This window comes from Phascolarctos cinereus, unplaced genomic scaffold (genome assembly GCF_003287225.1).
Source record: "Phascolarctos cinereus isolate Bilbo 61053 unplaced genomic scaffold, phaCin_HiC Scaffold_5;HRSCAF=322, whole genome shotgun sequence".
Classification (NCBI taxonomy): Eukaryota; Metazoa; Chordata; class Mammalia; order Diprotodontia; family Phascolarctidae; genus Phascolarctos; species Phascolarctos cinereus.
The window spans coordinates 411,951,825-411,974,482 of NW_027555958.1; the positions used below are offsets into that span (position 1 = coordinate 411,951,825).

General features: G+C 38.6%; 1 protein-coding gene across 1 annotated transcript in view; it reads right to left on the minus strand.

Moving 5' to 3' along the window:
* The window catches only part of PAPPA2 (pappalysin 2), a 235,783-nt gene that overhangs the window by 127,924 nt on the left and 85,201 nt on the right, over nucleotides 1–22,658 (minus strand). Inside the window, exons 8-9 of the mRNA XM_078155787.1 lie at nucleotides 5,872–6,043; nucleotides 200–377 (exon numbers count right to left, since the gene is read on the minus strand). Coding sequence (XP_078011913.1) covers nucleotides 200–377; nucleotides 5,872–6,043 — 350 coding nt within the window. The remainder of the gene's footprint in view (nucleotides 1–199; nucleotides 378–5,871; nucleotides 6,044–22,658) is intronic.

Here is a 22,658-nt window from a genome sequence, read left to right on the forward strand (position 1 = left end):
AATGGAGATCTAAAATACTATCAATCAGGGAAAAGTAAGTAAGAGTACAACAGGGATTTGGAAGTGGGGAAGAGAAAGAAAACAGAAAATGGCAGCGGGGTGGGAGGAATGGTGCAACAAGGGAATAAGATGCAGAGAATTTCTGAGTCTGAAATTCCAGGATGATCATATACTTATATGAATTCCAACTTGATGATACCTTGAAGTTTGGCTGGTGAGATACAGGAGAAAGAACAACGTTTCAGAAAGGCAGTTCCTTCTAGGCAGGAGAAGCTTGCGTAGTACACATGTGACTGGTCAGGAACACCACAGTCAAGGGGGACACAACTGACAGCTTGGTCCCAGTGGCCAGAGGAACATGTGAGCAGAATCTCCTTCTAAACAAAGACAATTTAAAAAGACAATCAGGACCGTCCACAAGCTTGGAAAGAGTCTAAGACAAGGAGTTGTGGGCTCTTTTCCTCAAGCTGCAAATATTAATAAAGCTGTATCAACATGGGCCCTAGATATTCCTTGGTAGATCCACAATAGTCAGCAATTTGACTGATCACAGAAGTCATGCAAAGGTGGCAGAGTAAAAACACTGTTACACCTTTATTGTCTTACAGATCAAGTACTTAAAAAAAATACCTCAGAATCATAGAATCTGTACACCAACTGTGTTCTGACCAGAGTAGAGTATTGTGGAACGATCACATCTCCAGTAATGGCCACTAAATTTCTCTCCAAGCAGCCTAAGGTCAGTCAGTGCCTTTTTAGGCTTCCATAATACACCACTAAGGCATAAGGAGATGGAAATCCATGCAAATTTCCACATGAACTGGTCTAGCTATTTACATTTATCACTATTGCATTTTTAAATGGGCATTATTCAATGATCTTTCAATCTCGAGATTCTTCTGTATTCTTTTTCTGTCACTGTTCATCAATGAGCATTTATTAAATGACTAATATGTGTCAAGCACTGTGCTAAGCACTAGGGATACAAAAACAAAACAAAACATTAAATGGCCCCTGCTCTTAAGGAGCTTGCATTCTCTTTGGGGGATACAATATGTTCACATAGCAGTAAATAAAGTATATGTGTATGCATATATACACATGTACATATATATACATGTATATACACACATATAAAACACACATACACATAAAACATATATACACACACTTGTGTGTTTATACATATACACACACACACACACACACACACACACACACATATATATATATATATATATATATGCACACATGTATGTATATAAAAATGATGAGAGAGTGGTGGAGTCTAACAACTTTTTAATCAGAAAAAAGCCTTTTGAAGGAGAGCTCATTTGAGTTAGTCCTTCGAGAGAGTAAAGAATCCCAAGAGATAAAGGTAAGATGGAAGAATATTCCAAGCATAGGGACAGCCTATTCAAAGGCACACTGACAGGAGATGGAATGTTATTTATGAGGACTAGCAAAAAAGTTTCTTAGACTGGAATGTAGACTGTGGTAGGAGGAGTAATACAGAATTATTATGAAAAGATAGAATGAAGCCAGATTGTAACGGGCTTTAAATGCCCAACAAAGGAGCTGGTGCTTTATGTTAGAAGCAAATCAAATCAACAAGCACTTATTAAGCACCTACTATGTGCCAGGCACTATGCTAATGCTTCTTGAGCCAGGGAGTAACATGATCAGTCCATTGATCAAAGGGTCAAAGAGTATAGAGGCAGATGGTGGAACAGTGGATAGAGTGCTCACCCACAGTCAGGAACATTTGAGTTCCAATTCACACTCAGACATTTACTAGCTATGTGAACCTGGGCAAGTCATTTAACTTTTGTTTGCCTCAGTTTCTTCAATTACAAAATGGAGATAGTAGCAATATATACTTTACTGGGTTGTTTTGAGGATCTTGTGAGATAGTATTTGTAAAAAGTTCTTAGCACAGTGCCTACCACATATAAGTGCTTATGCCTTTCCCCTTCCCTAAAAGCCCAAGAACATATCTTTGGATCACTTGTTAGAGCTGTCCATTCAAGTTAATATTGGTTAATATCAATGACTATTCTTTTTATTTCATCATTCTACACCATCTTTGAAGACAGGGAAAATTTCCATTTCTTACTGTAAAATTATTAATCACAAAATCCTCATTCCCCTTTCCTTCACAAGAAGAGCCCTGAAGAAAAGATCATTTATCAGAGTGACCAAAGGCCTAAGGTATAGACAAGAGACTGTCCTTGAGACCATCTTACAGAGCATCAAACCATAATAGGACCAGGGTCATAAGTATAATAACCAGCAAAATTCCTCATAATCCCTCTCACTGCACATATGATGTTTCCAATTAGATTCTATAGTTGTCGAATTCAAGTGCAGATAGACGCATTTTCAGAAGAAACCATATCTATCACCTTCTCATCATTTGCCAAACCATCCCTAGAAATGCCTCAACTTTGCCAGCCTCTGGAAATGGACAAGAGTCAACTGGAGAATACCTTGTGGACGAACTGCATGTGACTGATAAAGGTCGCACTATCATTTTTAGTCTGTGGCTCTCATCTCTAAAAAGTTCTAACCTACTACCCCTTTGATAAACACCACCACTGTTTCTGGCCAGTCTCTGTCTCCTATACCTGGAAGTTTGTTCCAAACTCTAGTTCTTGTATTTCCATCGTAAGAATGTTTGTCAGGCTCTCTCTGTGTTGCTTAGATCATTATCCATCTTGTTCAACTCTGTGCAACTTTTTCTCTTGAGTTTCTTAAGATGTTTTAATGGGCATATAACATTTTCAGTTTCACTTTCCTTAGCTCCAGTCACTTCTCAAGAAATAAGTTCTTCCATTCGTCTTTCCCCATTCTTTTTTTTCATGACTTTTGTTCTGTCTTACATTCTTTTTTCTTTCTCTCCTTTCTGTGTAACCATCTGCCCTTTTAGTTATTGGATTCGAATGGGCAAATATTTATTCATCACATACTATGTATGATACATCATGCCCAAGGCATGGAGAATTGAAAAATTAATTAGGTGTTGCCCTTGCTGTCAAAGAGCTTACAATATTGTAAGGAAGGTTAGATGTACATACAAGTAATTATTCTGCAAGGCTCAGTATGTTAAATATAATCAACCAGATACTAGAGTTCAAAGGTGGGGCAGTTTTAACTTTAAATGTCATAAGGATATCCACGATAATATTAAAATAACACCACTAATAGAATATTAGTAACACATTAGTATTAATTGTACTAATGGTACAATTAATAGTACTACTTTATAGTAATAGTACAATTAATTAATAGCAATAGTATAGTTAATAGTACTAATTTATCAATGAGTAAAAATAGTATATTAATATTGAAATTACAAGTATACAATGAATTTATAATAACCTATATTTAAATCAGTATTCTTTTAACAACAATATTACATTTATTATATTCAGTTCTCACTGTTTTGGGGTGAGGGGAGTTGAGACCTATGATTTCATTGGCAGAGGGAAATTCCAATATAGAAACTTCCTTTGTCCATGCAGATTACTGATTCATTTGTATTTTATAGTCTTGGTGGTTTGCCTGGAATATTGAGTGACTGGTCTGTGACCACACACGTAGCGTAAGTCAGAAGTAAGGCTTATATAAATGTCAGCTATAATTATGCTGCACTGCCTTTCCATTCTTATGCTGTGAAAATGCCATTTATATACAGGAGAAACTCACAAGCAGTAAGAAAAGACTTTTCTATATCTAGTTCTGCCAATGTAGCTCAACCTTTATCTAAGTTAGGACTATCTAGGGGATAGTGGAAGACGGTTTTACCCTTCTTGCTTGTTTCACTGATAGAATCATAAAATAATGGTTTCCTGTGCTATGTATTTTTATCTAGATTGTACTAAGCAAAAGTCCTGAGCTCCCAAGTTTGGCATGAACCATTACCTGCTGGACATCTCTACCTGAAAGTACCATAGGCCACCCAGGTCAACGAATCAAAATTGGACCTCATCACATTTTCTCCCAAATCTGGTCTTGCTCCAAGTTTTCCCTTTTTCTCTTGTGGGTACTACCATCCTTCCAGTCAGCCAGGATTACAACTTCAGACTCACTCCTGACTCCTCTCTCTTCTTTACACCTTATATTCAATCAACTGTTGTCTCACCAATTCTACATCCATACCATCTTCCTTGTACTCTTTCCAATCACAGCATCTGAACCTTACTTCAGACCTTCTTTCTTCTAATTTGAACTACTACAATAGCTTACAAACTGGTCTCCCTGAATCCAGGGTCTCCCTTTATCGATCTATCCTCCATAGAACTAAGCATTACTCTCAAAACGTAGATCTGACCACATCACATCCCTATTCAAAAATATTTGATGATTTCTTATTGCCCCTAGAATGAAATAAAATTCAAACTCTTCTGTCTGGCATTTAATGTCTTCAATAATCTGACTCTTTCCTTTAGGAGTCCTTCGATCTCCATTCCACAGTAATATTATAAACACCCAAAAGTAGAACTATAAAAGCGAACTTCAGGTCATTCAGCTTAGTTCACAGAACTTAAACTTCCATTGTTTTATAAACTAAGAGTGGAGTTCACTTGGAGTAGCAAGCCTCAGGGGCCAAACCCTTCCTAGCTTCCCTGATCCTGGAGAAGGGAAGGAAGAGAGAAGGCAGAGTGGCTAGAAGGAGAAAGTCTCTAAGTGGTTCTCCAAAAGGCAAAGGCAGAGCTCTCTTGTCGCTATCCTTTATGATTGGGTGGGGGAAGTAAAGAAAGTACAGACCTCCCTCATACTCCTCAGCACCACTTGCTGTTAACATTAGTTTTCCAAGAGATTAGATTTGTTCTGGCTGGACCCACAGTTTGGGTACTAGTATCAAATATTGGAAGATGTACAAAGGCAAATTTGGGCTTGATGTCAATAAAAAACATCCAAACAATAAGAGTTATCCCAAAGTAGGAGAAAGTAGGTTCCTCCTCACTTACTGGAAAAGTATTTTCCACTCCTGATATGCCACAATCTCTCTAGGTATGTGTGATCACTGATTTGAGTGTAGAAAATGTTTTCCTTTGACTTAATATGTGGGTGCATTGAATATATTTGCCACTCAAATGATTGTTGAATGAGTGAGTGTTTGTAGACAGATTACTGGAATTCATGAAATCTAACCAAAGAGCTAGAATGAGCCAAGCAACCATTGCCCAACCGGGGGTGGGGATCCTGTGGTCTCAAGTCCACATGTGGTCTTCCAGGGTCCTTGAATGTGGCCTTTTGGCTGAATCCAAGTTTTACAGAACAAATCCTTTTATTAGGGGGATTTGCTCCGTGAAGTTTGGATTCAGTCAAAGGGCCACACTTGAGAACATATAGGGCCACATGTGGCCTTGAGGCTGCAGGTGCCCCACCACTAAACCAATGGATTAGGGACTTCTGATGAGTAGTGAGGAACACTGGGGTAGGGATGATTTCTTTTTTTTTAAAGACTCTTTAAAAGAAAGGTCACAAAACTGCAGAATACCTAACCTTTGGCATCTCTGACTACTTTGGTATTCTAATCTCCAAAGCAAACTAGGATGGTCCTGTATTCAAACAGAAAAGCTTAAGCAATGGGAATATGCCAGGCATTCCTATTGTAACACAGGCCTGGAAAGAAATTCATCGTTTATTCAAACAAGCAAAATCTCTTATCTCAGAGGCACAGATGGTATATGTACAACCTTGCCATCTCTAAAGCCAAGGCCTTCTTTGTGAAGGTCCTTATCTGCTCCTTCATGGGAATTTTTTTTTAAATCTCAAAATGAAAAGCTTCCTGCACCCAGAAATTAATCCTACATGGTCATGTTGACTCTGTAGGTCCCTCCAACCAAGTACTACCTGACTTACCTGCATGGGCCTTAGTCTCTGTCCATTGCTAGCTTGGAGGATGAATCCCCTTTCACAGATGACAGCACATTTCATGTGTCCTGGGCTGCTGGATGTACAATTCACCACATCTGCATGGTCAGGTAGCAATGGCACACAGCTGCCTTGTTCTCTGTAAGGCTGATGGGCACAGCTGAAGAGGAGAATAAAGCATATACACCTTAAGACTGGCCCCGATGTGTGTGGTGACAACAACATAGTCTTCCTAGATGTATCTCTGTTTCTCTCTAACCAAGAATAGAAAAATGCCCTGGTTGTATTAAGAACTGTCTTTATACTTGCATTATACACCTGCATTATACTTGATGTATTTATTGGGCATAATGTTCATTAAACTACTGTTGAAATTATCAATCAAGAGTTAAGTGAGGTCAAATTAATCCAAAAAAGTTTCCAGGTGTTTCCTGTTTCCAATTTCTCTATCAAGGGATAGAGATATTGGCATTAATAGGAAAATGTGTGCACTAAGGAGTAACCCAGACCTATCATAATTCAGGGGAAAAAAAATTAGATCTCCATGTTTTTCTAAGATCATAAATGTTATCATTTCTTATATCACAATATTATTCAATAATATACTGCAATTTTTTCAGCTGTTTTCCAATTGGTGGGCATTCCCCCAATTTCCAGTTCTTTGGTGAAACCCAGAAGAAGACATTTCACTTAATGATCTTCAAAAAAGAAAAGAGAGTTTCCTGAGGGTTAAGTGGATTAGGTACAAACTTTGTTTGTAATTTTTGTAAGCTGAAACAATGTTTTTCACATTGAGATGGTTTATTAGCCTGGGCATTTTGAAGAGAGCCTAGGGCCCTTTTTGGAAGAGCAAAATGAACCAAATGCCAATGTTCCCATAGTTTCATTTGGTGGGAGCATTAGCCAAAGAGATTTTGTAACACATCCTCAGATTTTACAGGGGTCCTTCCTATCAGAGCTAGGGATCAATTGATCTATAAGTTATATTTTGGGGATTTTTCAAAAATTACTGATTATTATTTTTTGTGGAACTCTAGGCTAACAGCATTAACACTGTCCAAGTCAAGATTGTTGTTGTTGTTGTTGGAGTGGTTTGTCCTTCGTTCTTGTTTGTTTGTTTTTGTGAGGCAATGGAGTGAAGTGACTTGCCCAGGGTCATACAGCTAGTAAGTGTCAAGTGTCTGAGGCCAGATTTGAACTCAGGTCTTCCTGAATCCAGGGCCAGTGCTTTATTCACTGTACCATCTAGCTGCCCCTTGTCCTTTATTCTTGAAGAGGACCATGACATCAGACAGATGATAACATGACTTTCAATAGACTCTGATTTCAGTAAGGGAGGGCTGTGCAAGGTCACCAGCCTCACTTTCTCCTTCAGAGCCATCTCAGTCTAGTGGCCAGATATTCATCAGGAGGACTTGAGATGGCCCAGGATGCAATGGGAGACCCTGGCCCTTTTTAGCTAAGGTCTTTTCAGGTTCTCACTTTGAATGAAGTGATACTCGTTGAGTGAGTAGGCCTCTTTAAGAAGTGAATCAAAGGATGGCCCCTTCACTGGAAGGGAAGACTTCAAACCATCAGTGCCATATGTCACAGAGATGTTGCAAGAGTGACAGGTGACTGAGCAAGAGAAATGAGGTTACTAACAGAAAGCCTTTCGGGAACATAGCTTTGATCTCCTACACACCTTGAAGATTGAATAGCCCTCAATTTCAGTAGGAGCTTAATAAGTGCTTATTTATTTCCTTACTACTAAAATAATTGGATGTACTAGATGATCAGTTTGGTGCCACTGAGAATGCAGGGGATAGTTATATTAGGCTCCTAACATCCTCTTAGATATAGATAAATAAGATCACTAACCTTGGGCAAAAGTTGGCAAAAATTGCTGCAGAATAGTATGCTCAAAGGTGCAGTATCTGTGGAGCACATGAAGCACCCTAGGCTGACCCAAGTGATCAAGGGAGTTCAAGATGGTCAATTGGCATTATAACAACTATGCTTCAACAACAAAAGCTCTGCTTCCCTTACTCAGAACTAGTTCAGTCAGTGAGGTAGGTTTAGGCAGGAAATGTGAGCAAAGGGGGTTGTCAGAGGCTAAGAAAAACTGACCTTGTAGGTCATCAAGCAGCACTCAGGTGAGGCTCAGGAAGACAAAATAGAGCCTAGACCAGCTGAACTTCACCAAAGAAGCCCAAGCTGGGCTGGCTGTTTGTCAGATAATTGTTCCTCACCATTCTTCTTTGAAGATCAACTGAGCCCATTTCCAGAGGTCAAGGAAATTGCTTGGGAAAATAGCTCCAAAGAGCACACCCAAAGAAGCTGTGATCTTCTGTTGATTATGCGCACTCGAGAGGAAAATTCAACCATGTTCTTTCTAAAAACGAGGCCAACCAGAAAAGGTGCATGGAAATTAAAATGGAGGTAGGACCAAGGGCTGTCTCAGGTGAGAAGTTAGCACTTGTCTTAAAAATCTTTCCTGGGTATGTTCTGCCTGAATATATAGGAGGCTCTTATATAGCAGAGATGATAATGACTGAAGCTTTGGAATGAGTATCTCAGCTAAACAACAACCAGGTAACAGTTATATTCCAATCATTTGATGAGGAAAGTCTGAGGGTGAGGTCTGTTCCAGCACAACCTATGAGGAGGCAAGATCTCTGTGGCCTGAGTGAGGAGGCTTATCCATATCCAGACATGCTTAACGTTCCTCACCAAAGTCATAGGTGCCAGAGAACAACGGACACCAAAAGCCTGCTATGCAATGACCAAGCCAATCTTTTCATGGTTTCTGAATTGATTCTGACCAATTCCAATCAGTGCAGAGCACTTCGGGGGTACTATAGGCAGCAAGATTGGACTAAGTACCCAGAGACTGTGGTGTAATGGGTAGAATTCAGGGAAATTGGGAGTCAAGACCATCCTTAGGCACTTACTACTTACATGACCCTTCATTTAATCTCTGTCTGCCTCAGTTTTCTCATCTGTAAAATGTGAATAATAATAATAATAATAATAATAATAATAATAATAATAATAATAATAATAATGATAGCAACTACCTCACAGGGTTATTGTAATAGATACAAAGAAATGTAAAATACTTTGCGAGCTTGCTTGTTAATTTTTTTACTACTAAAATATTTGCAGATGCTGGATAATCAATTTGGTGCCACTGAGAATTCAGGGAATATTTATATTAGGTTCCTAACAACCTCTTAGACATCGACAAAGAAGGTCTCTAATTTTGGGCAAAGGCTGGCAAAAATTGCTGCAGAACAGGGTGATTGAAGGTACAGTATCTGTGGAGCACAGTGAAGCACACTAGGCTGACCCAAGTGGTCAAGGGAATTTGAGATGAAATTAAAGTGTTGAGTAAATGTCAGCTATCATTATTAAGGTATTCCTTCAGACAAATTTCAAAATCATATAAGATTCCTTGAAAGCTGCAAAAGCAGAGATAACATTATTCAATGATCCTCTGGTCATTAATAATAGAAAGTAAGACAACAGCAGGGAAAGATGTTCTCCATCTCCATCCACTCCCAGTACTTGGCAGGGGGGAGATTCAGAACAGAGGCTAGATAGAAGAGGCATTCCCGAAACATGTGAGGTTTTCCATATCCCTGATATAGGAATAACATTTTGTGGATTGTTTCAAGTTTCAGAAGACTGTAGAGACTTGTGGGTGAGATTTATAATGACCCAAAATATTTTGGTTTACTATTCATTTAGGAAAAATCATGTTACTCAGACTATGATACACAATTGGATAGGCCACTTATGACAATCATCCATCAATTTCTCTGCATGGCTATATATGTATATACATAGACATACATGTATTTATATTCTACATATACAAATCTTGGACAGGCACTGGAAATACACGATGAATTGGACCCAGGGTTGAAAAAGAAGAGTGTGGTAGATTACTATTGGGAAATTATACAATTCTTTTAATATTCCCAAGCTTCTATCCAAAATGAAGGCACATCTATTTATCCAGTCTTCTGGTAATGTGGTATAGGACTGCAAATTATAGAATGCTCCCGACCCTCAAGAATTGTGATTGTGGATCACAAAAAGCAATATAGAGGGACATGACAGCACATTATAAATGGTGAATTACAAAAGTCATGCAAAGAGTGTTATCATAGGATAGATAGATTGATAGATCAATAGATTGGTTTTTTTTAAAGGACTGATTGTGTAGCAAGAAAGAGAGAGAAAAGCTATGAGAGCCTCTTTACTCCACTGGTATCCTCAGGCTGTTAGAAGAATTCAAGGACTCTCTCTGCTGTCCCCATTCTCATTGGGTGGATTCCCCACAGCATGGTTATGAGAGAACATGTTCAGAAGTCATAGAGGGAGCAGCTAGGTGGTGCAGTGGATAGAGCTCTGGCCTTGGAGTCAGGAGGACCTGAGTTCAAATCCAGCTTCAGACACCTGATACTTATTAGGTGTGTGATCTTGGGCAAGTCATTTAACCCCGATTGCCTCACCAAAAAGCAAAAAACCCCCAAAAAAGCCTGAATGGCTTGCAGTCAACAATTGTTGGATGAAGTACCCACTTTGATGAAGTCATAGAGGCATTAAGATGTCTCAGGTGCAGAAGTTCTTATGAAGACTGAAGACTGAGTACAATACTGAAAGAGAGCACAGCTCAGAGCTCATGTTAAGTCATCTACCCCAGGACTCAATCAAGAGAAGTTCAATTTCAGACAGCCTTTGGTAGCCCCAAAGTGAAAGGATCCTCTGGAAAAGAACCTCGTTTCGATGAATGTTTTCACTGCAGGAGTGAGGTGAAACAGGTACAAAAATGGGCGGTGTGCACAACTCACTTTTATAACCTAGGTGGAATAGTAGATAGAGTGCTGGCCTGGTAGTCAAAAAGGTCTGTGTTCACATCCTACCTCAGACACTTAATAGCTGTGTGACCCAGGGCAAGTCACCTACCTCACAAGGTTCTTGGAAGGATCAAATGATATTAAATATTTATATATGTAATATCAAATGATATTATATATATATGTATGTATGTATGTATGTATGTGTGTGTGTATCCTAACAAGAAACCTGTGAGATAGCAATATATAGTAGATGGATAGATAGATAGATAAATAGATAGATAGATAGATAGATAGATAGATAGATAGATAGATAGATAGATAGATAGACAGAACTTTGTAAATTATAAAGGGTTTTCTAGATCAAATGATATTAAATATTTTTATATGTAATATCAAATGATATTATATATATAGGTATATACATACACATGTATATCCTCACAAGAACCCTGTGAGATAGGAATGTATAGTAGACAGATAGATAAATATACAGACAGACAGATAGATAGTACTTTGTAAATTATAGAGTTCTCTAAATACTAGATACAGGTGAAAAAAAGTTAGTGATCAATGACAGTCTATACTTCTCCCCCATTGTGGTACTATAGCAGGAAATTAAATAAAGAAAATAAAGCTGTCTGTGGGCTAATGAACCTCGTGAGTCTCAGGACAGGAGCATCAGGTACACCATCATAGCTGCTTGCTGACTTAGGCTTTGAAGTCTATAAGGATGGGAGCAAATTTGAGGTTTATGACTGTTTTGTAACTTGACTGAGAATCTGGTGGAAGGAGACCTATGGCCTAATTATGTCCTTGTCTCAAAATAGTTCAGAGGGATCAACAGCATGTCTAAGTAACAATAACAAAATCCAGGAGGTTCTATTAGAAAGCCAAGTTCCACTGAAAATAACTGAAATGCTTAAAATATCTGGGAGTCGTTTTAAGAGGGCATACTAAAGATTTGTATAGATAAAATAATAAAATACTCTAGGAATTTTTTTTTAATGACAACCTACTGGAGATATATTCTGGACTCATCTGGGCCAAAATGATGATATTATACAAATTAGTTACAGTTTTAAATAATTACAATATATCATTATATAATACATAATTTCAATATATTACATATCAATAAAACCACCAAGAACCTACAGGTCTCCTTCCCAGAAGATACTGAGAAGACTGGGTATTCAGAAGTGGCAATAAGCCATCCCAGAAGTGTCTGGACTATGGCCCGTTTGGGCTAATAAATGATATCCTGGGAGTGATGAACAAAGTCTTACATCACGCATAGATCCAGTTAGCATTTACTGCTTTAGGACAGCATTCTGTATCTGGGAGAAGTGGCATATTTTAACTAGAGGACAAAGGTATTGGGCATGCAAGGAAACCCCTTTCCCCCTGTTCACAAGAGTATAAGCAAGAAGAGATCAATTTCTGGAAATAAATAGGAGCACCATGACCGAGATAAGGTGAAATAGGCTGAGATGTGCCTAGGAACTGAAGGGAGGCTTGTGCAATCATATACAAATATAAGAACTACCACTTTAAAGAAGGGCAAAGGCAGAGCTAGGTGGGTAGAGCTCCAGCCTTGGAGTCAGGAGGACCTGAGTTCAAATCCGGCCTCAGACACTTGACCCTTACTAGCTGTGTGACCCTGGGCAAGTCACTTAACTCCAATTGCCTCATCAAAAAAAAAAAAAAAAGGACAACTAGGTGCAGCAATGGATAGAGCACTGGGTCTGGAATCAGGAAGACCTGAGTTCAAATCTGGCCTCAGTTACTAGTTATGTGACACTGGGTAAGTCACTTAACCCTGTTTGCTTCAGTTTCCTCATCTATAAAATGAGCTGGAGAAGGAAATGGCGAACCACTTTAGTATCTTTGCCAAGAAAACCCTAAATGGGGTCAGAAAGAGTTGGATAAGACCAAAAAATGATTGAACAACTCTTAGACTCAGTATAAATCCTTCTTCAAATTAGAATTTCTGACCTCTGTGTCATTTGTCCTCTTATGACTTCTCATGGCCAAAGTAAAGTGCTTCTTATAATATTTAGGATAACTGACCTGAGTGTATGACTTAATATGAAGAGTAAGATAGAATGTAAGAAGAGTCAGTGTTACCATAATACATAAAAAGCCCCTAGTACAGGGGCTCATAACCTCTTTTAATGTCATAGACCTTCAATCTAGTGAAGACTACTAACTGCTTCTTATGACTTTTTTTTAATATTTGTAATTGAAGCAAATGATAAAATTCAGTTCAGAGTTTAGTGAAAACAAGGATGTAATTTTTCCCAACTAAGTTCACAGACTCCTTGAACCCTATCCAAGATCCTAGGGTAAGAACCCTTGCTGTATTTTAGGGGCAGTAGCAGAAAAGGAAGGAGAGTCTGCCATGAAATCACCAAAGCTCTTTCCTTTAATCCAGTGTCTCCCTTCTAGGGAGTGGTCACTTTCCTTTGTATAGGCTGGTATAGATTTTTTCCATACTGCATATGGAAGCCATTGCATATGGCTTTCTGGCTTTGGACCGAAAAGCCCATGGTTTACTCTTGCATTATGTGGTAAGTATGGGAAAGGCTTTCTTATTGTGCATCAAAGTGGAACCACTTCAAAGTCAGTGTAACAAAATCTTCGCCACAGACTATGCCAGCAGGCAGTGCCATGACAATGGAATTGCCGCTGTCCCATAGCCCCCAGAGCTTCCTCCTCAAAGTGTGCTCAGCACACTCCCTTGCTTGACTGCTCAGCCAGAACTGTCCACAGACATACTGTAAAAGGAGGGGGTGTCAAGAAAACAAGAAGAGATGAATTTAGAAGAGATTAGTCCACAAATTTTAGGAACTCCCATCCCTAGCTTTTGTTCTCTTTGTATTTCTTCACTGCTTTTCTTCCCAGGAGTTGGCAGGCCAAAAGTAACTGAAAACTCCAGGATGCTTTAATCTGTAGACTGAGGCCAGGTTACCTAGAAATCTCCTGGAGTCTGGTCCAAGACGGACAAGACAGGACTTTGAAGGCATCTCGGCCAGGATTAGGCTGAAGACCTCAATGCCTTACTGAAACATGCTGGAAATGGCAAACCACTTCAAGTCTCTTTGCCAAGAAAACCCCATAGACAGGTCCACTGGGTTATGAAGAGTCAGATACGACTGAACAACAATAAGAACTTCCTGACTCCAAGGCCAGAGCTCTATCCACCACACCTCTAGTGGCCTCTTGCACCCTCAAGCTCAGGTTTATAGTTCCTGAACAATTTCATCACAATGAAAGAACTACCATCTCCCCCTTCATTCCATTTAACCTCATTTCTCCTTATCTGTCTCTAGTACACACACACACACACACACACACACACACACACACACACACACACACGCACACGCACACACACTCGCATGCATGTACTACTCTATACTCTGATAATGTGACTCAGACACATAAGTATTATGAGTCCACACTTAGGAGGTCTGAATATGGGCCACATGCCTATTAATGTCTCGTATTTTTTATTTTTTTATTAATGTATTTTGCTCTGTCAACAATCACTTCCATAAGCTTTTGAGTTTTAATTTTTTCTCTCCTTCTCTCCCCACATCACTCCCCAAGACGGTGCACAATCTGATATAAGCTAACATATACATTCCTATTACACATAGTTATTAATATCTCTTAAAGAAAACAAACATATAGACATACACTGAAATAGGTAGGTGTAACAGTTTATAGGATGCACTTAGTTTTACCACAATTGGGAGGAAACTTTTTCACTATTTGAACCAATGCATCCCTTCTAATTTTGTATTAAATGTAAAATCCCACTCAAGTTTCCTCTAGTTGCGTCTTTTATCCCCAAGAGTGTGATCAGGAATATTTAGAAGACTTTTGACCATCTTTGATATCAAATATTCAGTTTCTTCATCTTCATATAAAGTGATTGAACTGAACAGAAGATCTCTAACATCTTATCAGATGATAATTCTTTAAAAAAAAATAAGATAGAAATCCCAGAATCTTTTAGGGCTCATGAGATGAGATGATAATAGTAGCTGATATATACATAGCACTTTAAAGTTTGAAAAATGTTTTAGATATAATGCATTTTGATCCTCACAACAATCCCCAAAAGGAAGACATTATTATTATTCCCATTTTGCAGATGACTAGCAAATGTCTGAAGATCCCAGGCCTTCCAGGTGCTAAGTCTCATCTTCTATCCATTGCAATGCACTCCCTCTTCCAAGAAATGGCTTTGTTACAATACCGCTTACTCAATGGGTTCATCATGTAAATGGTAAGATGTGTTCCTTTTACTATATTTCCCACTGAAGAAGCAGAGCAGGAACTGAATGTCCAAAGTAAGATTGTGTCACATTTGCAAATTTCCACAGGCCAAGAAATAATCTTTCCCAGTATAAGGGAGCTGAAAACTTGAAAAGATTATGGGTTTTGCTGACCATATATACATAATAAGTGCAGGGATATGGCTAGACAGGGAGTGGATGATGACCTAGCTCCTAGGTCTGGATTGTTATCTGTGCTATTCTCCTCTTATAATCCTCTCTTCTGCATAGAATAGTGGAAGGGGTTTTTGATTTGAGAAACTGAGGGATCTTGGCCCCTGAGAGTCTCAGCAACTTGTTCTTTGGAGGGTACCCCCCAGAATGGAGGCTGATTAGATGTAGCCCAGATATTAATGCCAGGAAGCCTAAAGAATACTGGCCCTAACAATGAAATAGTTCTTTAAGGGAAAGCTCTAAATCTCTGACAACCAGAATGTGCACTTCAAAAGACAGACTTGACCCTGAGGCAATGAGTCCAACAGAGCCGGATCCAGCAGAGACTGAACACAAAAGAGATGACATACCTATCACACACTAGCCAGGAGCAAACCCAGTGACAGCGATGTGGTGACATCACCAGACACAGCATTTGTTAAGTGCTTACAGTGGGGGAGGGGGATATGGAAACAACTAAGTACAAATCAGACATGTACATAGGATATGGGAAAGCAATCTAAGGGAAAGTATTAGTGACTAATGGGACTGGGAAGGAGCTTCTGCGGAAGGTGGGATTTGAGCTGAGTCTTGAAAGAAGCCAAGGAGATGCGGAGATGGAAATGAGGGAGTAGAGGACTCCAAATGTTGGGCTCAGTCTGTGACATGGCAGAGAATCAGGAAATGGGAGTGTTATAGTCATCAAACTTCATGTAAGACAACATTGTGCCTCAAGGAGAGTAAAGTATAAGAAGACCTGAAAGGTAAGAAGAGGTCAACCCTTCAACATTGGAGGAATGAGTGGCCCCATTAATTTATCTTCCAATGTATTTGCCACCTCCTCCACACATGTGGCTGGCCATGGATATATCTTGTATGTGTGTGAGTGTGTGTGTGTGTGTGTGTGTGTGTGTATGTATCTCTGCACACATTCTCTCTACATGTGTTCACTCTCCCCAAAAACAGTGTGTGTTTTTGTGGAAAGGTGTGACCTAGGTTTATGTTTTTATTGCTATTTTTTCATGCTAATTTATTAAATGTTTTTGAATTTCATCCTATGGCTAACTAGTAAAGATAATGCATTAATGGCGACTCATAAGCTATGATTTTGACTGGATGTGGACACATAGACCTCCTTTCAGCTGTGGTGTCCTTACCTGGAAGACCTCATTCTTTGAAGTTACACCCACCCCAACAAAGTATCTGTTATTCCTTTTTTGTTCCTTTACCTTTCTTTTTCTACCTACACCTTCTCACTCCATATTTTAAGGTAGTTACTCATCTACATTTCCTTCAGGTCAATAAAATTACTCAATAACAGTCACATCAGGCTGGAAGCATATGTTTAAAAACATTTGATATTTTAAATGAAAACTTTAAAAGCCATCAGCAGTTTTTAAAAACTCTTTTAATAAAATAGCTCCTAAAAATCCTGCACATGATAAGCTTACATGTAGCCAAAGGCACACAACTACTGTAAGGAAAGACAGAGAGGTTGGGTGCAAGGGATCTGTCTAATTCAAATGCACAGCTTGGTACCCACCCTGAAACAGAAAATAACTACGAATTTAGGCACAAAACTAGCACTTTGCATTTAAAATGGGCAACTTGCCCTCACAGCAACTTACACATATGTTTTAAGTGCAGGCTTTTATTTTTTTATTACCGTTTTTAGCACACAGTAGGTGCCTTGTAACAGTTTGGTAAATGAATAGATGAATCAAATAGATGGCTGGACTTTTATACCTTCATTTCAAATGTTCCCTTTGATACTGTAGGGCTTTGCTTTTTTTTTTTTTACAGTTCATTCATAACCACCCTTCTATTTGATTGCCACAACAATCCTGTACTTACTCAGGACAGGTAAATTTATCACATTTAACAGGTAGATTTATTGCATTTTGAAGGTTTTGCCTAAAGCTCCACAGCAGATTTCCTAACTCTTTTCCTAACTCTTCCTTGCTCCTTTCGTCCATAGGCTGCGAGGATGCTCATTTGAAAATATCTCCTGAGTACAGAGGCATGGAAAGGGCATTTTTTGTTCTGTGCCCCTGTGCTTCCTTGTCCTCAGTAATGGTGTTGGCTATTGATTTGGGAGGTTTCTGCTTGCATTGCAGCATCGAAGTGATATAAACTGAAAATGGCCACAAAGAGTTCCATTCAACTGTAGAATTGATTGTCTTTACTTAGAGCTAAAGAGTTCAAAGTGTTCTGTGGTAGAAGGGAAACATACCCTGGATATCAGATAGACCTGGGGTTCATCCCCAGCTCTGCAACTTACTAGCTTTGTAATCTTGGGCTGTGACTTGCACTCTCTAGGTCACTGATCCTGAGCTGTAAAATGGGGGAGAAGTCAACACGATGACTGATCTCAGGGCCCTTTCAGAGACTGGAAGATTCCATGATTACCACCTGACTGTTCATGGTGGATAGTTCTCTGTTGGCTGTTCGCAGTCATTAAGGGGCAAAGACTATCCCTTTTTTCACAAATGGGGAAGCATCAGGAAGGGAGGAAGCCACAGAAGAAAACAAGAGAAGCCCTCATACTTCCTGTTGGCTGGGCTCATCATCATGTTGTATACCTACTACAAATAAGGAAGAAATTCTATTGCAAATATACAATAATGCACATTTCTCATGTTTGAGTCTTTCCTAACCCATGAGTTGTTAGCATGATCTCTCTTCTGAAATTGTTTTGCACAAACATATCTAAGTGGTGTAAGGGATAGAATATTTTCCTTGGAATCTACAAGACCTGTGTTCAAATCCTGCCTCAGATACTTATGAGCTGTATGAGTCTGGGTTTCTCACTTAACCTCTGTTTCCCTCAGTTTCTCCATGTGTAAAATGCGGGATAAAAAGAGCACCTACCTCCCAATGTTGCTGTAAGCATCAAATGAGATAATATAAGTAATAGAATTTGCATACCTTAAAATGCTAAATATAAATGCTAGCTATTATTGTTATTGTTATGGTGCCTCTCTCTCTCTCTCTCTCTCACACACACACACACACACACACACACACACACACACACACACACACACACATACACACACACACACATACCCACAACCCAGGCTCATTATTTCATTCCATTTTGATCTCAGCACTTGATTATCTGTATTTCTTCTGGACTTGGACTTGGAGTCAGGAAAACCTAAGTTCAAATTCACCATTACATACTTCCTAGCTGTATGACCCTGGGCAAGTTTGTGTGCCTCAGTTTTCCCATATGTAAAAAAGAGATAACAATAGCATTACCTCCCAGAGTTATTGTAAGGATAAAATGAGATATTTGTAAAACATTTCACAAATCTTAAATCACCATGCCATAGCAGCCTTCTTACTCTAGAACTTCAGTGTTCCCACCAAGCCCCTTCCTCTGACTGATCTTTTCCACTAAAAGTTTCCAGTTGGCTCAGCCCAGCAAGATTTGCTCCTTTCTTTCTGGTCTTAGCTCCTGATTCTCTGGACTTCTTTTTTTATGAAGCACCTGGAGAGTTACCACACTCTCTTCCCTTTTCAATTTCCTTTCATGTATTGTCTGCCCTCACTAGAATGAAAGCTCCCTGAGCACTGGGATTGCTCTTCTTTTTTCCTTATATTTGTAAAATTCCCAGCGCTAATAAATGAATGATTGTTGACTAAATAGGCAGTTAAGTGGCAGTGGATAGAGCTTTGGACCTGGAGTCGGAGAGTTAAAATTTCAAATTCAAGGTCAAGTTCATATTCAGCCTCAGCTACTTCCCAGCTGTGTGATCATGGACAATTCTATCTACCTCAGGTTCCTCAAGTGTAAAAAAGCAGATAATAATAGCACCCACTTCCTGGAATTGTTGTAAGGATAAAATGAAATATTTGTCAACAGTTTTGTAAATCTTAAAGCACTACATAAATGTTAGTTATTATTATATTGGTGAACTTGACCTGCCTGTCCAGTAGAATGCAAACTCTTTGAGGGAAGGGATTGTTTTGTTTTTTGTCTTTATATCACCAGGCCCTGAACAATAGTAGCCACTTAATGCTTGTTGCACTGAATTAAATTTCTGCTGAGGATAAAAGGTTTCTTGCATACCCGTTTCAAACTGTGGTTTCAACTACACACAAAGCAAACTGAAAAAAACTAGAATAAATTTAGAAAAGAAACTCAATCTATTTTAGAAGCCTTTCTTTGCTTCTTTACTAACCTCAGGCACAACACAACTTTAAAGGTTTTGACCCCTTGTATTTTTAAAGGAAGGGACACTTTTAAAACTCTACACCCACAACTCCTCATAAACAGCTGACATGGCCAAGATTTTAGAATAAGTTCTGTTTTCTGGACAAGTGTGTTTAGTATGGACTACACCTAAGCTGTTTATTTTCTTTCCCTGGGTGTGAACCAAATGAGACAAGGCGTCATTTTCCTGCAATGTTTCTTTTTATTCTGGCAATGTGTCCCCTTAAGAAATATTGTGTTAAGTCAAATGTTTCCACTTGATTTAATGAATAAATGGGTATGTTCTTTACATTCTTTCTAGTCCATTTATTTCTAGAATCAATTATCAGCCCTGGTCCCTGTCCCTCCTACCCTCAACCACCAACAAATGAGTTGCAAAATCCTTCTGTTCATTAAGTCTCACTGGAATTTAGTTAAGGGCTGGACTGGTAAGGGAAAACTCCACAAAACAGGTGTATTAAAACTAAGTATAGAGTAGGGGTGAGTGCATTCCAAGCTGGGTGAATGGTGTGAACAAAGACGTGGAAGTGGGAAAGTGCCAGGTGAGCTCTAGTATGTTTGCCATTCATAGCACAGCCAAATGTAAGAAAGATTCCCCAGTGACTAGCTTAGTCTTATTAGAAAGAAGGGTGCTGGCTATCAAAAGTAAGTTGGGGATAGAGTGTTGATCCAGACTCAGTTCATTTGAGGAGGGGGTGTTGTAGGGAAGTAGGTGGGGGAGAGATTTAAGAAAATGAATACCACTAGAGAACTCTGAGGTGCTTATATGCATATTTTCAAAATCATCAAATCAGGAAGCTGGAAAGTACCTCAAAGTTTATCTAGATACTTCAACCATACCTAAACAGAAATACTCTTTATAAGGTCACTGACTTGACAAGTAATCATTTAGCTTCTGCTCCAGCGACGGAAAACTATCTCCTGAATCAGCTCATTCTGCTTCTGGACAGTTCTAATTACTAGGAAGTTTTTCCTTGATACAGAACCAATTAAAGAGGGCAGAGAACGCAGGATCCCATAATACATATTATTTGTTCACTCTATTTTTTTTTTTTGGTGACGCAATTGATTGGGGTTAAGCGACTTGCCCCAAGTCACACAGCTTATGAGTGTTATGTGTCTGAGGCCAGGTTTGAACTCAGGTCCTCCTGACTCCAGGACCAGTGCTCTATCCACTATGCCATCCTAACTGCCCCTCACTCTATTTTTTCTTAAAAAAAGGATTTGCCTTAGTAGTTCCAAATACCAACTAAAGGGATCTCTAATAAGGCTCCTCTCAAGTACATGTCAAAATCAGACAAAATAGCTTTAACGTAATGTAATGACAGAGATAGCTTTGTTTAATGACTATTAATATTAGGAGGCATCAGGAATTATTTCATTATTGTCTTGTACCTCTAGAACTTCTCATGGTGGCAGGTAGGTACATAGTGGGTACTTAAAAGCTTATTGGTTGGATAACTGTTTGATTAAACAGGGTGATTCATGTTTGCTAAATATGTTCGACACTTGTCGATGAGATCTAACACAAAGCCAAATAGAGGAAGGATTCTCTATGGGTGATTAGAAGCACCAGATGCCCCTCTTCCCAGATAATATTGTGCTGATGGCATTCAGCTCCACAACACTGCAGAACCTTCTAAATGCCAACCACAATCCCTCAAAGGATTTTGGTCTAACTATCCACATGGGGGGGGAAAAAAAACCCAACCAAACAAAAAAGAGTGAATGAAGAATGCCTGTAATAAGACTACAAGATGTAGTTGGGTGGGCAAACCATAGAACCAGTCCATCCATAAATATAATGTAAGTACATTATATATATATATATATATATATATATATATATAATATATATATATGTGTGTGTGTGTGTGTACGTGTGTGTGTATGTGTGTGTGTGTGTGTATTATGAATATAATGAATGTATATGAATATAAGTATATTAGATACTGCATGTGGACAATGAAGGAAGATCTGGAATTGAACAGGAAGAAGAGAACAGTCTGGAATGGCTTTGAGAAATTGCCTAGTACTAATGAGAGTCTTAAATCTGCTTCAGAGGATGGGAAGACCTATTTTTCTAACATCAGTATCTTATAGTGTTATTATAGGATTGCAAGTCATAGAATACCATGGTTGCTGAAAGTTGTGTTTAACCCAAAGAGAAATAGAGAGGGACATAACTGATGTGAATATTATCAATGAAGAATTATAAAGGAGTAGCAGAATCAATCAATCAATCATGACTATTTATTAAATTAATGTCAGGCAGTATGCTAGGCACTAGGGAACCCAAAGACAAAAGGAAAAAGTAGCTCCTGCCATCAAATATATAAATATGTACATATATATGCACATATAAATATATGTATACATATATGAATATACATACATATTATTATAGCTTTTAAATAGCAATCATAATAATAATTATTATATATTATATATTATATTTAATTATAATAATAGTAATCAGCACTTATGTAGCACTTTAAGGTTTACAAAGCACTTTACAAATATTAGCTCATTTTTAACCTCCCAACAGCCCTGGAGGGAGGTACTATCATTATCCCCATTTTACAGATGGAGGAAACATGGGCTTAGAAGGATAAAGGACTTGCTGAGGATCATACAGCTAGTGTCTCTGAGGTACTACATGAACTCATATGTTCCTGACTTCAGGACCGAGATGACCACTAAAGGATGGGCCCCAGCATCAAACACAGTACATGTGGTCTGACTAGAGCAGAGAACAGTAGACCATCATCTCCCTCACTCCAGACATTATGCTTTTCTTAATGTAGCTTCAAATCAAATTACCGGTTTTGGAGGTTTTTGTTTGTTTGGTTTTTGCTTGTTTTTTTTTCTTTTTGTCTGGTGCATAATTCTGTTGATTCACATTGAGCCTGCAAACTAGTAACAATCCTAGATCTTGTTCATGTAAACTATTGGCTAGCTATACTTTTACTGCCCTGTGTTTGTATTATTAATTCTTTTTAATGAAAGTATAAAACTTTACATTTATTCTTATTACATATCATATTATTAGATTTTTTTGCCTGTCATTCTGGCCTTTCAAAATCCTTTTGGATTCCAACTGTGGTTTGATCTGTTAGCTATGACCATTAGTCCTGGGTCATGTGTAAATTGAATAAACATGACACCTAGGCCTTCATGCATTTTTTTCCCTTTATAAGCTGC